This window comes from Heterocephalus glaber, unplaced genomic scaffold (genome assembly GCF_053883595.1).
Source record: "Heterocephalus glaber isolate CG9 unplaced genomic scaffold, H.glaber_assembly_v1.0 deba00001072, whole genome shotgun sequence".
Taxonomy (NCBI): Eukaryota; Metazoa; Chordata; class Mammalia; order Rodentia; family Bathyergidae; genus Heterocephalus; species Heterocephalus glaber.
In genome coordinates, this window is record NW_028258189.1 from 2,560,594 (window position 1) to 2,579,325 (window position 18,732).

General features: G+C 41.2%; 1 protein-coding gene across 8 annotated transcripts in view; it reads right to left on the bottom strand.

The window, feature by feature from the left end:
* The window catches only part of Sts (steroid sulfatase), a 169,396-nt gene that overhangs the window by 103,545 nt on the left and 47,119 nt on the right, over positions 1–18,732 (bottom strand). For 4 of the 8 annotated variants that reach the window (XM_004867344.4, XM_004867343.3, XM_087209887.1 and 1 more), the window contains exon 2: positions 18,304–18,426. The exons of 2 other annotated variants lie outside the window; for them this stretch is intronic. In XM_004867344.4, the coding sequence (XP_004867401.2) occupies positions 18,304–18,338 (35 nt within the window). In that variant the 5' untranslated portion in view covers positions 18,339–18,426. 2 more of the 8 variants (XM_004867342.3, XM_004867345.3) reach the window with 2 other exon arrangements.

An 18,732-nucleotide genomic window follows, 5' to 3' on the forward strand; every position in this document is an offset into this window, starting at 1 on the left:
CATATTGTTTGGTCCAGAAGGTGCATAAACATTGATAATAATGTTTTTTCCTCGCTTTCTGATTGGAGGACAGGCTTGTTAGATGTTCCTCATCCATCAACACCACCCATGGAATTACTACAATCACTGACCACTATTTGAATTTTTTTAGTTTTGCTTCTTCCTTCAAGTTCTATCATTTCTGTATTATGAAGAGTTGACAAGAAGGAAACTTTCTTTTGTGTCTCCGTTTCCTAACACAGGGTTTTCCTCTCTGATGTGCTAATATTTCTCCCTCTTTCAATTTTTCTTTCGCAAATCTTTTGGCACTTCCTTCCTGTTCAATCTCAGTGCCCCCAAACACGTCCACTCTGCATTGTAAAAGAACATCACTGAGTTCTGAAGAAGTATTAAAAAAAATCTAATACATTCATGATAAAGAGTTTTTATAGATTGTAGCAGAGAATTACAGGTTATTTTTCACAAATAAAATAAACACGAATTAGTAAAAGAAAATGAGAAGTTATTATTAGAGTTCACCAGAGACAAACATCAAAGGCAAGTACAATGTTCTGATTTAAAAAGTATGCAATAAATGGTCGATATAAACCCTATGGAGTACAGTGCAAAGGCCCTGAACTCATTCCTCAATACCACAAAAACAGTTCCGCAGACGTGATTAGTTAGGAGTTAATCACGATTTACCCAGAGCAGAAAATGGCATGGGAGGTGTCTTTAAATCTGAGTTTTTTTGTCAGCACACTCAAATGTCTATCTGTAGAAGAGAGAAAGGATGTGGCTATTGTCTGAGGCCAGAGTAAGGACACTGTCCACAACGAGGAGCAGGATCTTCCAAGAGCTGTCTGATCACAATCAATCCAACTCAACATCTCAGCTAAAGTGAAGCGGGAATGAAAAATCCCAGTGGACCTGTGGAGAAAGGACCCCAATAAAACATGAATTCCCCCCACCAAACACATGTCCGCGTCCTCCCTTGCCAAGCATCTGCCTCATGCTCCCTGCTACCCTTCCGGCCACGAATGAGCTCTCCAGACGGAACAGACTCACAGCAAGATAATTAACAAATAATTTGGCCACATAATTTAATTATGGGTCCCTGAAATGTTTTGAAAAAGCCATTTGCCTCTTCCTAATTAGCCCCATTTATAACCCCTCCTAAACCTCCTCTTGCCAGGCATCACAGAAAATCATTATAATCAATGGAAATCACCAAGCAACAGATTAAAGAAAGCCACGCAGGATGACACATGTTGGAAGAACACGCAGCCGGAGTGTCCGGCTCTCCTGCTCTTACTGACTGCTTCCTCCGGGGTTAAAGCGGCAGCTCTGGCTCCCTGGTTAATGGAGGTGATAGCGCTGGACTGCACAACCACAATGAAGTCACCTGACTTGCAGACTTCAGAGCCCAATGCTCTGGCAACTGAACCCATAGAACAGCGGGCTAAGCAGTCTTTCCTCTGTGCAGATAGATCAGTACCTATCAATCTACAGAAAGTGTGATCTAGCCTCTCTCTCATCTACATCCTCTGTCATTATTTCTCCCATCTTTCAGTCATTATTATCTATCTTCTATTTATCAAGTATCATTATTTATCTATTCATATATTTCCCCATCATCTAACATATTTGTCATGAATATGTCATCTATGACTCAATTTTTTATATCTACTTATTTATCATTAATTTATTGTCCATCTTCTAGCATATCATCTACCATCTCTCTATATTTTTCTTTCCATTTTTATGTATTTCTCATTTATCTTTCCATCCTGCTAGCCCTATTTTTCTATCATCCCATCTACCATATGTCATTACTTATATATCACCTATCACCTACACCTACTTTCCTATCTATCCATCAGCCATATTTTCATCCTATCTGCCCATCTATCTAATTTCGTATCCATCCACCCACCCATCACCCATATATCTTTTTCTATCGATCTGTCCACCCTATTTATCATACCCATACATCTGTTTCCATCTATTATCTATGTATCTATTCTATTCTATTGTATTCCATTTCCCATCTATTTACATATCATCCATATTTCCACCTATGATCTATGTATCTATCTATGCTACTTCTCCTTTCTCTTCATATCCATCCATTATATTTCCACGTATTATCTAGGTATCTGTTTTATTAATTTATCCATATACCCATCCAACATCTTTCCCTCTATCTATCCATCCTATTTCTCATCTAATTGTATATCCATCCATCCATCCATCCATCCATGTAAAAGCAAAAAAGATGGGTCCTAGAATACATTTTCTTACCTTTAAGTCATCTTCAGTTTCCACTGGTATTGTTGGGAAAGAGGTCTAATGATAGGGAAGATACTGACTCAGAGCTAATTTATTTACCCTCTTCTCATGGTTTCTGCCCCAGTGAGCCTATCTTAACATATTCCCACAAGGAGCCTTATCACTGCAAGCAGGCCTGCCTAAACAGAGCCTTTGTACCTTTCTCACCTTTCCTGCAGCCGGGCCACCAGCACCCTGCTTGAGCACAAAACACGAGAAGCATTTGTGTTTTGCCCAGCTGTTTGTTCATGAGTTTTGGATGGCCCACACGAACCAGATCCCTCGGGCGTCATTGTTCCCTTCGGGTCCAGTTTGCCTAAGAGATGAGTATCCAGCGACTTTGATTTTGGCAGTGGTCTTACAAGACAGCAGCAGTAGGATACAGACACAGTTAAGAGGACAGAGGACAGGCTGCACAGGAGACTGGAGCATTCTCCTCTTCCTATACATATATTCAGGCTGGTCAGTTACCGCATTTCTCTTTCACACAGGAAGTTTATTCTTGTCTTAAGTTGCACATGTGCTGAGGTGGCTGTATCTTCTGGAAATCCCCTGGCCTGGGTTAGATGCCCTCCATACTAAGTGATGGACTGCAGATCCATGTGTGGGCCTGCTGGCTATCCTTCATCTCGTGGCCATGAGGTGTCTCTTACACTGAACCCCACCAGAGAGAAGCATCCCTTCTCTAGGTGGGCTGCTTGAACCCTTTCTGCCTTGAAGCTCAACCCCATCCAACAGGAGCAGGAAAAAGACATCCACAGGTGGAAATCACAGCACTGGTGTGGTTGAATTTTACCTGCCCGCTCTGACCTTGGAAAACACCAAACATTGAGAAACCCCCTTGACAAATATTTGCTTAACCAAATGTCACATTCCTAAGTCTGCTCCTTCTACACACATCGGTGCAAAACACATTTGAGCGGGGAGCTTGGTAAGTGAGTTTATAAAGAACAACCTGCCCCCCCCCCCGTACATACACCCTCCATATCTGATTGGCCCGGCTTCTGACACTCCACCCTGGTCACTCCAGTATTGATTGCTTATCCTGCAACACCCTCAAAGTGAAGTTCGATCAACCCTAATATCCGATTGCTTCGCTCTTCAGGCGATGTCTGATCATTCTGCTTTGTGTTCAGCAAGAATCCTGTTAGGTTGCTATCGCTGGACTCCCCCTCACCCCTGATGTCTCCTCTTAGGAATTTTCCACCCCCCAACCCCACCTGCTCATTCCGTATTTGGAACGGAGCCCTGTCTCTCTCCGCTGCTCCACAACCCCATGCAGTGTTTCCAGTACCTACAGAGACGGTCCTGAATAGTCTTCCTCATGATGCTTTAACAAGTGACACTAAACAATTTTGCCTTTAATATCTCCTTTGATATAGCCCACTCCTTGTGCTCCCCAAGGTGACCGACTGCAGAGGCCCACTCCCACATGGCTAAGAAAAGATTCCTGAATGTCCCTTGTCTATCTAGTTATCTAGTAAAGAGTCAGGGCCAGATAATCCAGATCCAAATTCTCCTTCTTTGTCTCAGAAATGATTTGCTGAAATCCTGCTCCCCACCTGGGTCAGAGGTTGTACACATTCCTCCCCTTTCTCCAGCCCCCTGAACTCTGGCTTATCGTTAGCAAGACCAGATACAGTAACAAGCTGCCCTTGTGGTAAACAGGCTCTGACCTGTTGTCTCATGAGGCCACATTTTCATTACACTCCTCTACTTTCCACTTTTTCTAACCTTGTTGACTCCTCTCTCTAAAAGAAAACCATTTCTTGCCCAACCTTTGAGAAGCTCACAGTCCTCAGACTCACAGTGTTGTCTGTCTTGTAAAAATCTCTTCCAATTTCATTCTCTTCTTGCTGAGTTTGTTAATGAATGCATGTAGAACAGGCTGGGTGGCAGGAACACTTGCAGATCAACAGAGCTGGAGCCCTTTTCAGGTTTTGTATGCCTATGAGATAAGCCTAACTTTGCTGAATGATACCCTAAAGCTTGCAGAATCCCAGCCCTGGGTGCAGCATTGTGGTTCTGCTGCATTACAGAAAGCCAGATGCATTTCAACAACATGATTTTGATAAAGCTGGTGCAGGTGTGTGCAGCCTCCTCCCTTGGGATATGAGCTGCTTAATTGTTAGGCTGTAAGGCAGATAGTCCCAGCTATTACTCTGTCACTGTGGTAAACACTTCTGAGCAGCTTGCAGGAGAAATATTTCCATAGGTCTGTTACACACGTGAACAGCTGTGGTGCCTCTGCCATGAACATTTTAGTCATCTACAAATGGGCTGCCACTTTCCTGGCGGTGCCAAGAAGGTTCTAGCATGGGTGACATCATCCAGCAAAAAAGCAAAGACAAGTACAAAATAGCAGCAAAAGAAAAGGATTTTGTGAAAGGACAGGGATGTGAGAACAAAAGCCAGAGTAGCCAGAACGGAGAGCACTGGCAAATTAAATTCTTCATTTCTGCAGGTGACCCTCTTCTGCATCTCCACAGAGTCTCCAAGCACCCCACTGGCAACGTCTGTTACACAGTCAGAGCACAAGGTGCTACTGCCATCAGCCACCACAATAGATGACAATCATTTAGGATCTCAGGAGGGGCTGGAAGGGGCAAAGGCCAAAAGCAACATACAAAAATGAAGGAGCTGCCAGGGAGGGTAGGTGGTGGTAGGTAGCTCCTTTCCTAAGATAAGAGATGAATGAAAGTTTTACACATGCACGCATACATACACACGCACGTGCAAACACAGAATAAACATCAACGAAGTAGGATGCCATTCAAAATGATTTCTGATGGTGTTATCTCCAAGAGCAACCACATGCATAGATACTTCCCTAGCAAGCATTTGACTTAATGATGGTTACAATTAAATCATGTGAATTCATTAAAGTACAGTTCTTGTCAGCAAGGAACCAGTTTGTTCTGTACAGTTCCTCATCACTTACACCGAAAGGAAATCATTATGGTGCATTCCTGTGCAAATAGATGAAATTCTGGCTATATCACAGGGATTATCTGCTGGATTTGTACATAGATTCTCTATTTATTAACAACTAACCCTTAGATCAAGAAAGTGCAAAGTGAAATGCAAGCACTGCAGGTTCAGCATCCCTAATCCAACAACTGAAAAGCCAAATGCTAGAAAGTCCAGCCCATCTGCGGCTAACAAGTGGAAAATGATGCACCTAATCTCAGTCAAAATGCAAGTGCACTAAAACTATTGTATAAAAGTTACCTCCAGGGTGTGAATTCCAAGAACACATAAGGCAAAGAAATTTCAGGTGTACCCTTTGGTTCTATCTCCAAAATATCTCCGTCATGCAAATATGCTAAAGGAAACTTAAAAAGAAAACCAGAACCATCATCAGAAAAGACAGACCCTGGGAGGGCAAGACGGAGGCCAGCCTCATCCCACAGCTCATTGGTAGGGACTTTGTTGCTTCCTAGGAATCTCAGTGAAATAAGGGATGCTCCAAGAAACTGGAATGACCTGAAGATACACCCATGTTATGCATACTAAAAAGAGCCGCTGGAAAGAGAGACACTCATTTCTACTCAGAACCATTTTCTGCAAAACAGTGGGTCGCACCAACCTAGAAAATCGTAAGTGGCGGGGTTGGTAAGACGGAGAGACTACCGCAAAATGGCGGTCCTTGTTGCACATCTTCTAAAATCCATTGGTAGCTGCTCCTGTTGATAGAGCAATCCCTATACAATAAGACAGGCCCTTGCCTTCCCCTTGGCCTTGTTTCTTTGTTTTTTCCACAAAATGTTTTGTTCCACAAATGCAACGGTTTCTGTTGCTGGGGTTCCTGCCCAACGTATTAAAATGTTTTGCAACTGTCTGAACTGCGAGACCTCTCAGGAACGTTGTTAGCTCCGCCCCTTTCAGAATGTTGTGTTAACTCCACCCCTTTGCTTCTGTGAGCATGCTCACCTACCCCTAGATCCCTGTCTAAGGAGGCTTCCATTTCCGGTGAAGCACTCACACTTCAGAGTAAGAACTCCACTGAGCCCAAAGGCATAATGAAAGGTTTTTCCCCACCTCTTCGAGTGACCTTTGGATTCTCGAGTCTTCAAACTGCGATAGCTTCAAGTCTAAGCTGTAACACTGGGCTGTGCCTCAGAGCTGTGGCACTCGGCTTTAGCACCTCTTTGCCACAACACTGTGAATATAGTGGAGTCCATTTCTCTAATCAGTTGACGATCAGTCAGTTGACTTTGCATTAATCAAAAGAGTTTCTTCATCCTGAGCTCTGAGGTAATCAGGTGAGCTCTCCCAAGGTACTACTCTCTTCTAGAGGTCACAGAGACTCCCCAGCTGGTGTCTAAGAAGAAGCCCACTGCTATGAAGAAATGTGCTCACTGGAGGTGCTGGCCAAGGAGTCATGAGTCACTTCTAAGAGCTAAAAGGGGCCCAGGGCTTCAATAGCAAGAAAATGGATACCTCAACGCCAAAATCCTAAGGAAGTGAATTCTGCCTATAGCCACTGAACTTGGAAGTAGACAGGGAGCCTCAGAAGAGCACTTAGTCTTCCTGAGACGTTGATTTCTGCCTGGAGACTCCAAAGCAGGGTACCCCGTCCACCCCTTACACGGACTTCTGACCCATAGAGACTAGAAGACAACATGCCGATGTTGATTTTAAGGTACATTATGAAGCAATAGAAAATAAACACCGTGGGTATAACTATTAAAGCAAACAATTTCCTACCTGAAGGTAGAGAGGGCTTTGTTTTGTAGAGAGATAATTGCTTTGTAAATACCTTTACATATCTCCCTTTTATTTTTTAAATCTAGGATCCCAACTTATTTTTCATTCCTTGCTCAAAGGAAATTACTATTATTCTTAATCTCAGAAGGGAGAAAAAGACTGTACGTAAGAAATTAAAGAGGAAGGAAGGGGGGAGGATGGGGGAAAAGGAAGAATGGCAGGTGGGCAGGTGAAAAAGACAAATACATAGGGGAGAAAATCCATCTCCTAATATTTTAAACAGTAGGAAAACTATGAACAAGAAAACAATTATAAATTATTGTAAGTAAGCAAAGTGGTCAGCCTCTTTAGGGGTCAAAATTGAAAACTGATGGACGGCAAAATTACTATTTTTTTTTTTCTTTTGGTACCGGCGATCAAACTCAGTACCTTGCGCTTACGAGGCAGGCACCAGAACCACTCAGCTAAATCCCCGGCCCCAAAATTACTGTTTTTAATCTATCAGTTTGGCAAATGCAGAAACACAGACTCTTCTCCAATGGCTGTGAAAGGACAAACCTGGGCAGATTTTTGGGAGGCTTTTTGGCAACAACTATTGTGTTAGTTACTTTTCTCTCATCGCTGAGACTGAATACCCGACACCCCAAGTTAGAGGGGAAGGGGTTTATTTGGCTTACAGTTCATAGAGGTTTCAGCCCACAGTTGGCTGGCTTCCAGGGTGGGATGGCAAATGAGCGTCTCAGAACAGAAACGGTGCACACAAGGCAGCAACAGGAACAAGAGGGATTCACCGTGTCATTTTGCCTTTTATCCCATCCAGACCAGGATTAGCACGTTGCTAAACCAGTAACTCACATGTAGTGGTTTAGTAATCACATGCCCCGAATCCCAGCATCACCATGACAAATTTAACAACCTCTGAGAAAGAAAGTCCCATCTCATCGCATGAGGCTTTTGGAGGGGACATCTAAACACAAACCATAACAGCTATCAAGAGCCTCAATATGTGCACATTCTTGGAATTGGTGTTTCTATTTCTAGGAATTTATTCTATGAATATATTGAGAAAGACACACACCCTCCTTTCATCAGGATAGTCCTACATACCTTAGAAAATTATAAGGATTCAAGACTTAAGGAAAAGGTAAATAAATTACATGATACAATATTATGTTGCCTTTAAACTCTTGATTTCCAAAGACCTTTTCATCGTGCAGAAAACTTCATGGCATAATTTTCATGCAGAAAAGATAAAAGCCAGCATTATATAAAGGCAACATGATTAGAAATTATTTTTTAAAACCATTTATGAATATAGATATGTATGTTTTCAGTACACATATGTGTTATCAAGCTTCTATATGACTGAAAAGAAACATAATATGACTCTATTTCTCATTAGTTTGGGAACATCTGGACCATCAGTGCATTTTATGTTTTTTTGTTATACATTCTTATATTTATCAAATGTTTTACTTGTGTTCATAGTCAGAAAAAAGACTGCACTGTACAATTTAGTCATATTGTATGCCTAATGATAGAGGAGGACAATATCATCGTTAAACGTACAAAGCTCCACAAACATGATAATTTGTACTAATGTGAATAAAAAGAAAATTGAACCCCGGCTTACAGTTGGCCTGGAGAGACTCTAATTTAGACAACTTCACTTTGACGAGCTCTGATAAATATGCAGCTGGTCCTTATCATATAATCAGAAGAAAAAAAAATAATACTAAGGTTCGCTTTCTAGATCAATTCTCTGAATCCTGATTCTTTAGGGATTTGTAGTAAAAGCCTAATAAATACTTGCAGAGAAATGAATTAATTGCAGATTTCTTGTCTCTACAGTTTCTCTGCTGGGCAGGAAGTTCTGGTTACCACTGAGCAGTACCCTACAGACCCAAACTCGGTATCTGCCACACTTTCAGACCCTTGAACAACCGTTTGATTTCTTTAGCTAGAATAAGAAGAAAATGAACACCTAAGTGTGTGGTTGTTACAGGGAAAACCAAGGAAGGTAGAATGCCGATTCACAAACAGAGCAGCATGAATCAGAAAGGAAGATATCAATGATGCAACACCAGTCATGACCTCAGGGGCTCCCTTTATCTGGGAACTCTGACACGTATTTATGTGGATGAGAGCTCAAGACTGGGTCTCAATGTCTTCTCTGTCATTTCATTATACTGCAGGTGTTCCTATGTCCCTGAAACTCATCCAACTCATCTAAGCATCGACATCAATGTTCAGAGACAAATGTACAAAACCCCCACCTCAGTCCCTCCAGTGGACCAACATGCCATTAACATCATATCCATCAACCACGGCATCGTACCAGCAGTTCTTAGGTGGATCAGGATGGACAATGTACTTGAACAATGGAGGGGATTAATAACAGGTCTTTTTTTGAACAAAGCCCCCAAAACTCACATCCTGTTTGGCAGAAAACTTGCTGCAGCTCCAAGATGTTTTTTCGTAGCTTACCCAGTATATGCAACTTCCTCTTGCCCCCTGCTAACCTGGGATGGTTCTGCTTGTGAATTCTGCTTGCTCTCCCCTTCAGTCTTCCCCAACTAAAAGCATGATTTAAAAGGAGAAGCCAATGCACTTCTCAGGGTCAAGAGTTCCTTCCGGGCACTAGCTTGTCTTGGTGATCGGCTTTAAATAAACAGACTTTAATTTGACTCAGAGTGTTGTGCATCTCTTTAGGTACAACTCGCTCTTTTACAATATCTGTTGGTGAAAAGATGATGTATGTTACTGTGATCCTGTCATTAAAATAAAAATGTCTGTATATGTGAGATACAGCCTAAAGAACGAAATCCCACAGAATTGGTTTGGCTTTTTATGTTGACAATATTCTTAAAGAAATGCCTTTGTTATTGGCTCGGATAATTTCACCAGAGACATTATTGCTTCTAGAACATTCTTGCCATGGAAACCAAGGGTAAAGAAAACATTTGTCTATCTAGCCATCCATTCATTGATCTATCATCTACCTACTCATCCATCTATTCTCTCCTATCTGTCCATCAGTCCATCCATCTAGCCATCTATGCCCATCTATATCTATCTATCATCTATCTATCAACTATCTGTTCTCTCTGTCACTCTGTCTGCCTGCCTATCCACCCCTCGACCCACTCACCTATCCATCTGTTTTATCTATTGACATTTTCAATCATCTATTATTTTTCTATCTATTTATCCACCTAGCCTATCTGTGCATCCATCCACACATCTGTCCATCTGTCCACTCAACTACCCAACTACCTACCTCCTTCCCTACCTTCCTTGCCAGTATATCTATCTATCTATCCATCTCTAATATGGTGTATGGTATGATATATGGCTTCTTTCAAAGAGTAACTGGCCATACAAGAACATGTGTGAGTACAACTTCTGTCATAGACAGTGGGTGATATGGCCACATGTGGCTTTGGGGGTGAAGAGGGGAAAGGAGAAGTATGTCCAAAAAATGAGAGTGTAAGAAGTGTCGTGGTGCTGGGGAGGTTGTCTGATGAGGCGGGACAATATGGCTGCCTCACAGGTCTCAGTGTGGATTCTCTTAAGTCTCCATCATAAGAATCCAAGCTAAGGAACTGTACTGACCTGGCCACTAGGGTTTCCATCTTTGTTTTTGAAGACTTATTCCTATCACTCAATAAAAAACAAAACTTTATCTGGCTTCCTCCCTCTTCCTATCCTTCATCTTTTCCATGCTTGGTCCAAGAAATATCCAAAGACAGCAGCAGAAGGAGGAGACCTCATGTTGTTTTGTCACCATGACCCGAACAATCTACTTCTGCCTCTTGAGATGAAAATGCGAGTTTCTGAATCACATCAACAAGGCAGAGAAGATGAGACAGTGTTTTCCGCCATGAATCTTGGATAAGATTTGAAATTTGAGAGTCTGGAGTTACTTGATAGAATGTCAAAATGTCTAGCAAATATGAAAAACATTTTTCTTAAGGTAATTAATTACATCATAAGTATTGAACCTTGAGGCTATGAAAGATCAACAGTGACAAAAATATTCATTAATTAATATATTCAAAGGACCAAGAAGAAAAGTAGGGAGTGGAAACTACTTTGTATTCTTAAAGAAGAGGACCTAAAATAAACTTTGAAATAAACTACAGGACACTATTATCTATCTATTAAAAATTTGAAGTCCTCAAATTCCTCTTAGTACATCAAATGTATGGTTTCTGACTCAGGAACCAAAAATGACTTCTAGTTGTCATTATGATGTTCTGTCTTATCGAATGTGCTTAACACACTTATCTTTTGCATTTGTGCTCGGTAATGTCTCTAAAAGCTAAGAATATTATTAGGCAATTTTCTATTTCTAGCAAAGAAGAATGTTTCATATGGATAAATTTATTCCAGAATTTAAGTTGCGTTCTCAGAACAACTAGTTTGGTTCGTTCTTTGAATTATATTGTCTCCCCACTTCCCATGGTGTTCTGTTATATTTTTCTGTCTTTTTTTAGTACATTTAATATTCTTCACAATAAAATATGAAAGAAAAAAAGAACAACTAGATTGGATGCTTATTTTTTCTTAAAGCAAAGAACCTAAGAAACTGAGCATGAGAACAGAGTCTAATTAGTTATTATAAATGTATGTGAGCTCTGCACTTGGTTAACCCACACCGGAAATACTAGAAGCTAAAAATAAATAAACTTGACAGCTGACTAAATTCAACTGGCTCTCCATTCATCTTCTGTGAAATATGATACAATTAAATACACACAGCCAATCCCCTCAGGCTCTGGGAACAAAGTGAAAATATCTAAGGACTCCTAGAGACTAAAATGGTCATAATGTTTTGAATTTGAGGGAAAAAAACTCCCACATTTTTAAATCACGAAAAAGAAAATGGTTACATGACATTAGAAGGTAAATTTTCACTATGTCATCAAATTTAGAGTTGATTTTAATAAAAACAGAGACATAAATCTGTATAGATTAACAGCATTATTATACCAACTATATCAGCTCATTATTATTTTAAAACCAGAAAACTATGCTCCTAAATTATAAAATCAATCTAATTTCAGACATTTTATTACTGCCTTCCAGCATTTTATACTGATATATGCTGAAGAATTTGCAGTTCTAGTATAGATGGATTGCTTTCTAATTGACTTCAAATAATATGATATTTTATATTTGAAAGTTATATTTCAGACTCCTAAAATGGAAGATATCCACAGAACTTTCTAAAGAACTCACTACTGAAATAGAGGATGTTTGCAGAGCTGTCCACAGAGTTCACTCCTAAAATGGAGGATTTCAATAGAACTTTCCATGAAACTCACTCCTAAAATAGAGGATGCCCACAAAACTTTTCATGGACTTCATTCCTATAATAGAGGATTGCATAGAAATTTTCTTGAAACTCACCCATAAAATGGAGGACTGCAACAGTGTCTATGAGGTCATTCCTAAAATGGAAGCCTCAACAGGAGCTGTATGCAAGAGTAGAATATTATCGCGAACAAAGCACTTCACATGATGTGCTAGTCAGGTTCCCATTGGTACAATAAACTGAAAAAAACAACTTAAAGAAGAAAAGGTTTATTTTGACTCATGGTTTCAGAGGTTTCAGTCCATGGTCAGCTGGCTCCATTAACTTTGGGTCTGCAGTGAGGCAGAACATGATAGCAGAAGCATATAGAAGATGCAATTTACTCACCTCATGGAAGTCAGGACAGAGAGAGAGACAGAGAGAGAGAGAGAAAATAAATTCTCCTTCAAGCGCACACCTCCATCGACCTACTTCCAACTAGGCTCTGTGTCTAATAGTACCATTAGAAAGTAAGCCTTCAACAACACATGAGCTTTTAGGGGACATTTAAGAGCCAAACTGTAATGCATGTAGTATAAATTAAGTAGCTGTTATACTTCTTAAATGATTGTCATGAAGAATACTGAACTACACATGAAGCAATATGGCAGGACAGAAAATACTTTCATTTGCCAGGGACCGCATACTTGCTTCTATCTGAAAACATGGATAGATTCACTGGACAGAACATCGGGGGCGGGGGATACTCATTAACAAGTATTAAGTTCGATCATGTTTGAGTATAAGAACTCAGAAATGAGAAAGTTTGAGAAACTTCAGATGAAGATAAAGATCATTCATTACACTGTTATATATTTTCCACCAAATCATATCGGAAAGAAGTTTGATTTTTGTCTGCTTTTTCTTTTCTTTATATGTTTTTTAAAAATATAACCTCTTGTGTGGCTGAAGTGCAAAGAATATAATCTCATATCCCACAGGACAAGTGGCAGGATTAGGCGCGGGTTTGGAGAAGATGCCCCTGGATGTTGGGAATAGAAGAGAGGGTGGATAGACTCAAGTAGACAATCAGGAAGGGGGTTTGGGGGAGATCTGGGAGATGACAACAGCTCAGACCAAGGTGTCCCAAGTTCAGATGGAAAGAGATGTGTGTTGTCCAAAGACAGCTCTGGAGTGAATAAACTCCCTACGCAGTGGCCAAACAATGCACGAAGTGCTCCCTTTCCCAGTCCAGGATTTATTTAAGGTAATGGTGTAAATGTTTTGTTTGTTAAGACATTTTAAATCAGGAAGAGTTCTGCCACTTTGCTTTTCATGACATGACTCTTTTGAAAGACTTGGGCTGTTTTGTACTCAAGATCTTTCAATTCAGTTTCTCCAGTTTTGTCCACGGGACCCTTTGGTGTTACTGTCGGTCACACTGAGAACTGTACAGCTAGACAGTGTAGGACATAGAACATCCCACCCCAAAATATGACTTCTTGGCCATTAGGATTTTTTTTTTTTTTTTTTAGAAAATGCAGGCACAGAAGGAGCCTTGCCAACGGAGTAGAAGTTACAGTTTTGTAGGGGAAACTGGCATCCACAAAGGAAACCTCCGTTGGTAAGGATGACTCCTTGGCTGTACCAGAAAGAGAAGCAAGATCATCACTGGAGAAGATACTGGTATAAAGGTGTACCGCAAACGTCACTCTTCTTTTCTACTTCATGTCAGGTAAGTGCTCTACCACTGAGCTATACCCCTAGTGCTCATGATGTTTGCTACCGAGTTATACAAATTGTATTTCCACCTCTCCCCCAGAACTTCAGCCCAGGACTCCTAGAATAAAGACATATTTCTTGATAACCCCATTACGAAAGCCACCGCCGTAAGATGAGCATGGGTTCAGTCAACGTTCCCACACAGCCCTCACATAAACTGCTCTATGCTTTTCAATCCAGGATTGAATCAAGGTTAAAATATAATTGTTCTATTTCTTAAATCTCTTCAAATCTGAAAGAATTCTGCAGTATTTCAGGGGGCTTTTTTCTCATTATGTTTTGTTTGTTTTGTTTTCATCTTTCGTGACATTGATTCTTCTGGAAGACTCCTGGCCAGATGCTTTGTTGGGAACACATTCCAGTTGAATAAAGTAACAGAGGTGCTACACAGGCTTTGCTGTATCCCTCACACAGCCTTACATCCGGAAGTTCAGTGGCTGGAAATACCTCACTATTGACCAGGGCCTGGTGACCGTGGTTGCTCTATTTTTCCCTCTTTCATCTTTTTTTTTTCTTCTGAGACACACAACACAGTAACCTTAATTTCTGTATTTGTGATTAATATATTGAAACTAAAATCTTCTCATGGATATTTGCTGCCATACAATATCCTTATGGAGATTTTTATTTTTTTTTGGAACCGTCAAAGGATTAAAAAAACTCATGACTAACTTAGGAGTATATTGAAAGATAACAAGCCAAGACACATCTGTCAGAATTCTTCAAATAAAATGATACCTTAAAAGAATGACATTTTCTTTTGTTTCCTAATAAAGGTGTATTTTAATGTCATTAAAGGTTTTTCCTTTTGGAGGGGAATAAATTAGGGTATCCAGGGACAGGATAAAAGTCTTTTCTTGCTCACCTCCACAGTCTTCATCCATTTAGGGGAGGTAAAGAGTTTAATATGCTGAATTCTGAGTTGTGAAGACATTATAATGCCCCCTGAGGATGGCTTTATGATGGTGAGGTATAATGGATATTGTTATTAGGTATTTAGAAACAGATATTTCAGTTCCCACTGAAAGACTCCCACTTTCTATCAGAACATTAAGGAAGGATAATGAATGCTGTATAAGTTTATCATGAATTAATCATGAGCCTTTTCAGCCACACACTTTTAATTAGCTTCTGGGTCTGTCAACGTTTTTCAGCACTGTTCCAGCTGGGTCGAAAGACTGTCAATCTCCGATGCAGAATAAATGGCCAAAAAAAAAAATTTAGACTTAAAGCATTTCCCTGCAAAACGTACAGTTGTTTTCCAGATGGATAAAAATAAAACTACTTAGCAGGTGGTGAAGACTTGAAAAGCGAGGTCAGAATATGAAAGCCAGCTCCTGTGTTATCAGGGACTTTAGGACACAAATCAGTCTTGAAGTCATCTGAAAAGTTTGTTTCCGAAACCAACAAAAGGAACATGCAATCCTTTTAAAGAATAAATTAGGAGAATCACAATAGCAAAAGAAATCTGTTAAGCCGCTCAGCATTAGCACTGGATATAAGCTGTGGCTTTAACCCTTCGTGGAGTGGATGTTTCTTCCAAAAGGAGGAAGCTCCTCTGCTGGGAGCTTTAAATTTAATAGAAGAAAAAAAAACCTGAAAAGGTCATTGTCTTTTTGTTCTCTATAATTCTTATTCTAACTCAGATCCCACAAAATAAAAGCCCAAGGACTATGGTAGGACAGACAGTAAGTGAAAGTCTACAGCCATAGAGACCAGGGTTTCCATGGAGAGCAGGGTTTCCCAGCACTACTGACAGGTTGGTGTTTGCTTGTGCTGTCCTGTGAATGGAGAATGTATAATACCTTCCCTCCCCTCTACCCATTCTGAGCCAGTAGCAGCCAACATTATGACAATCAGAAAAGTCTCCAGGTCTTGGCAGATTCTCTCTAGAGAATAGAATGCATCCTGGGCCAGGAAGAACTACTACCATCTGTAACTTCCTAGTCCAAAGCTCTATTAGGTCATTAAAGCCACTCTTAGGCCTGTTAACATTATGGTCTGAAGGTACATCTATTTTCCTACCAATGACTCAAGTTTATCCTGCTCTATGGATGAGTAGTACTCCATTGTGTATGAGTACCACATTTTCTGTATCCATTCATCTGATGATGAACAAATAGGTCATTTCCACGATTTAGCTATTGTGAATTGTGCCACTATAAACAGGGGTTGGCATGGATCACTGTAACATGTTGCATTTAACTCTTTTGAGAAAATACATAGAAGGGGAATAGCTAGATCAAATGGAATTTCCAGGTTTAGATTTTGAGGAATCTCCATACCGATGTCCACAGTGGTTGTACTCATGTACATTCCCACCAACAGTACAGAAGGGTTCAGACACGCTGACCTACACCACAGCCTTCCACCTGTTTCAAGCCTAAATATCACATGGTTACTTTTATATGAGAAACCCACAGTATAAATAAAAAGCAAAATAAAAGATGGATAAGAGGAAGTAGAGGGATAGATCTTTCTCAAAGGGGAAGGGCATCGAGAGATGGAAGGAGGGGAGGGAAAGGGGATAAAACAAGAAATTGAGATGTGCTATGCGCATGCACCAACTCCACATAAGGAATCTCCACACTAAGAAGAGCAAACATGTACTAGTACAAAAACCAAAATCACCCTTAAACCTTCCATACAATTTCCACTACCCCAGCTGGTGAGCTCCTTCAGGTGTCCAGCACATTTTTCCCCAAAGAAAGGAGATTCCTTACTTTCTATAATAGTCCTAGGAAACAGTCACCATTTTCATCAGCATGTGAATCCAAGAAGCCAACGGAGGCACAGAGAGTAGAAACATCTTCCCGAGCACACATCGTCCGTCAGAGGTGGTGGGCAGCATGCCTGACTCCCAGAGGGCATGAATGGTTCCAACCTCCAGAGCCTATGTATGACTTTGAAGCAAGCATCTCCTGTGTGCCTACTCCCTGCCCTTCTCACTGAGCCTCCTGCTACAGCTCTGAGCGGCCACAGCTGCCCCTCCCATGTCATAATGGTATGATGATGTCACAGGGGCAGGCTGTGTCCTAGAATGCACTGAAGTAATGGGGATGGCGCCCGGGGGACTTCCATTCATCTTTACTGTTTGTATATGTACACATCTATGAATAGAGCTGGGAATGAACCCTGGCCGTCACACCAGCTAGGCCTGTGCTCTATTCCTGAGCTCCACCTTGAGGCCCAGCGCTGAAGACTTCTCCAAGGACGAATGCACATTGCACGTCCCCACCCCTGCTAGAGGAGGCGCTCTGTCTGCAGAAGTGAGCTGGCTCTGTCCTTCGGGCCTTGACTGATTGCAGGAGAAAAGCAGTTGGTGAACACCACTCCTATCATGAGCACTCCCTCTGTACCTGAGTTTTGCCACCTTGCCGGTTCAACCAGAATCCCCTCAAAGGTCCAGGAGGTAGTAGATTACTTCTCAAGACTGCCCATGTATTGTGCCATTTAGGTTTGGTTATGCAATGGCCCTCTAACTACTCATGTGTTGAAGGCTTGATTTCCAGCACAGTGGTGTCCAGAAGTTGCAGGTGACTGAATCATGAGGGCTCTGGTCTCATGAATGGCTTAATCTGTTGCTGGATTCATAACTGAATGGGCTATACGGAGATGGTACTAACTTTAGCAGGTAGGCCCTAATTAGAGAGAGTACCTCACTTGGTCATGTCCTGGCTCCTTGTGCCTGGCTCCTTCCTCTCTTTCTTTTTGCTTCTTAGCCACCATAAGGCAATCAGCTCTACCACAAGTTGCCCACCATGAAGTCCTGCCTCAACACATGCCCAGAAACAGTGGAGCCATGTGACCATGGACTGAACTCTTTGAAACTCTAAACCACAACGAACTTTTCCTCTTTTAAGTTCATGTTCTCAGGTATTTTTGTCACAGTGATAGAAAGCTAACACACCTGCCAAATGCTTCTGCTTATTACATGTGGCTGCCCTCCCTGGCATGCCACTATACAGCTTGTCTCTTACAAACCAGTGTTTGTTTCAAAGGTGCTCCACTTTGTCGAATGGGATCTTTCACTGTGAAGTCCTTTGGGACAGATAAGATAGCTCCACATTTCATGTCTGTGATCATCGGAATGTCTGGCATGCCAGTTTAGGGCTACCGTGTACTACCAGATTCCAGGTGAGTGAAACACTTCCTGAAGAGCGACGCTATATTCCAAGTGCAGCCCACGTTTTTGCACTTACCCTGATGTCAATTTAAGACAATCTCCGGCTGTCATGCTGCAGAAGGCCTTAAGTGAGGGAGATCACCATGTGCAGACGAAGCAGAGCTCTCACTGGCGAAGAATCGGGGACATCAGGCTCTCCCTGTGAATTCACCCAAAGGAAGAAGAATCAGATGTTGAAGAACCACGAAGTGATGGACTGGCATGAAATGAGCTCTTTCTTACCCTGGGAAATTGCCTTTCCAAAACTGCTTCTTTCCACTCTCTACTTAACTCAAATACTTAGGCCTCAGCTTGCTGTCGCAAGACTCTGAGAAGCATCTCATAATTACTCCATGTGAAACAGGTTCGCATAATAAGTATTGTATCATAGGACCATTTTTCCCCTTGATAGCTCCCCACCCCATATGCAAATATGGTATTTATATTATTGGACTTTTATTTGTTA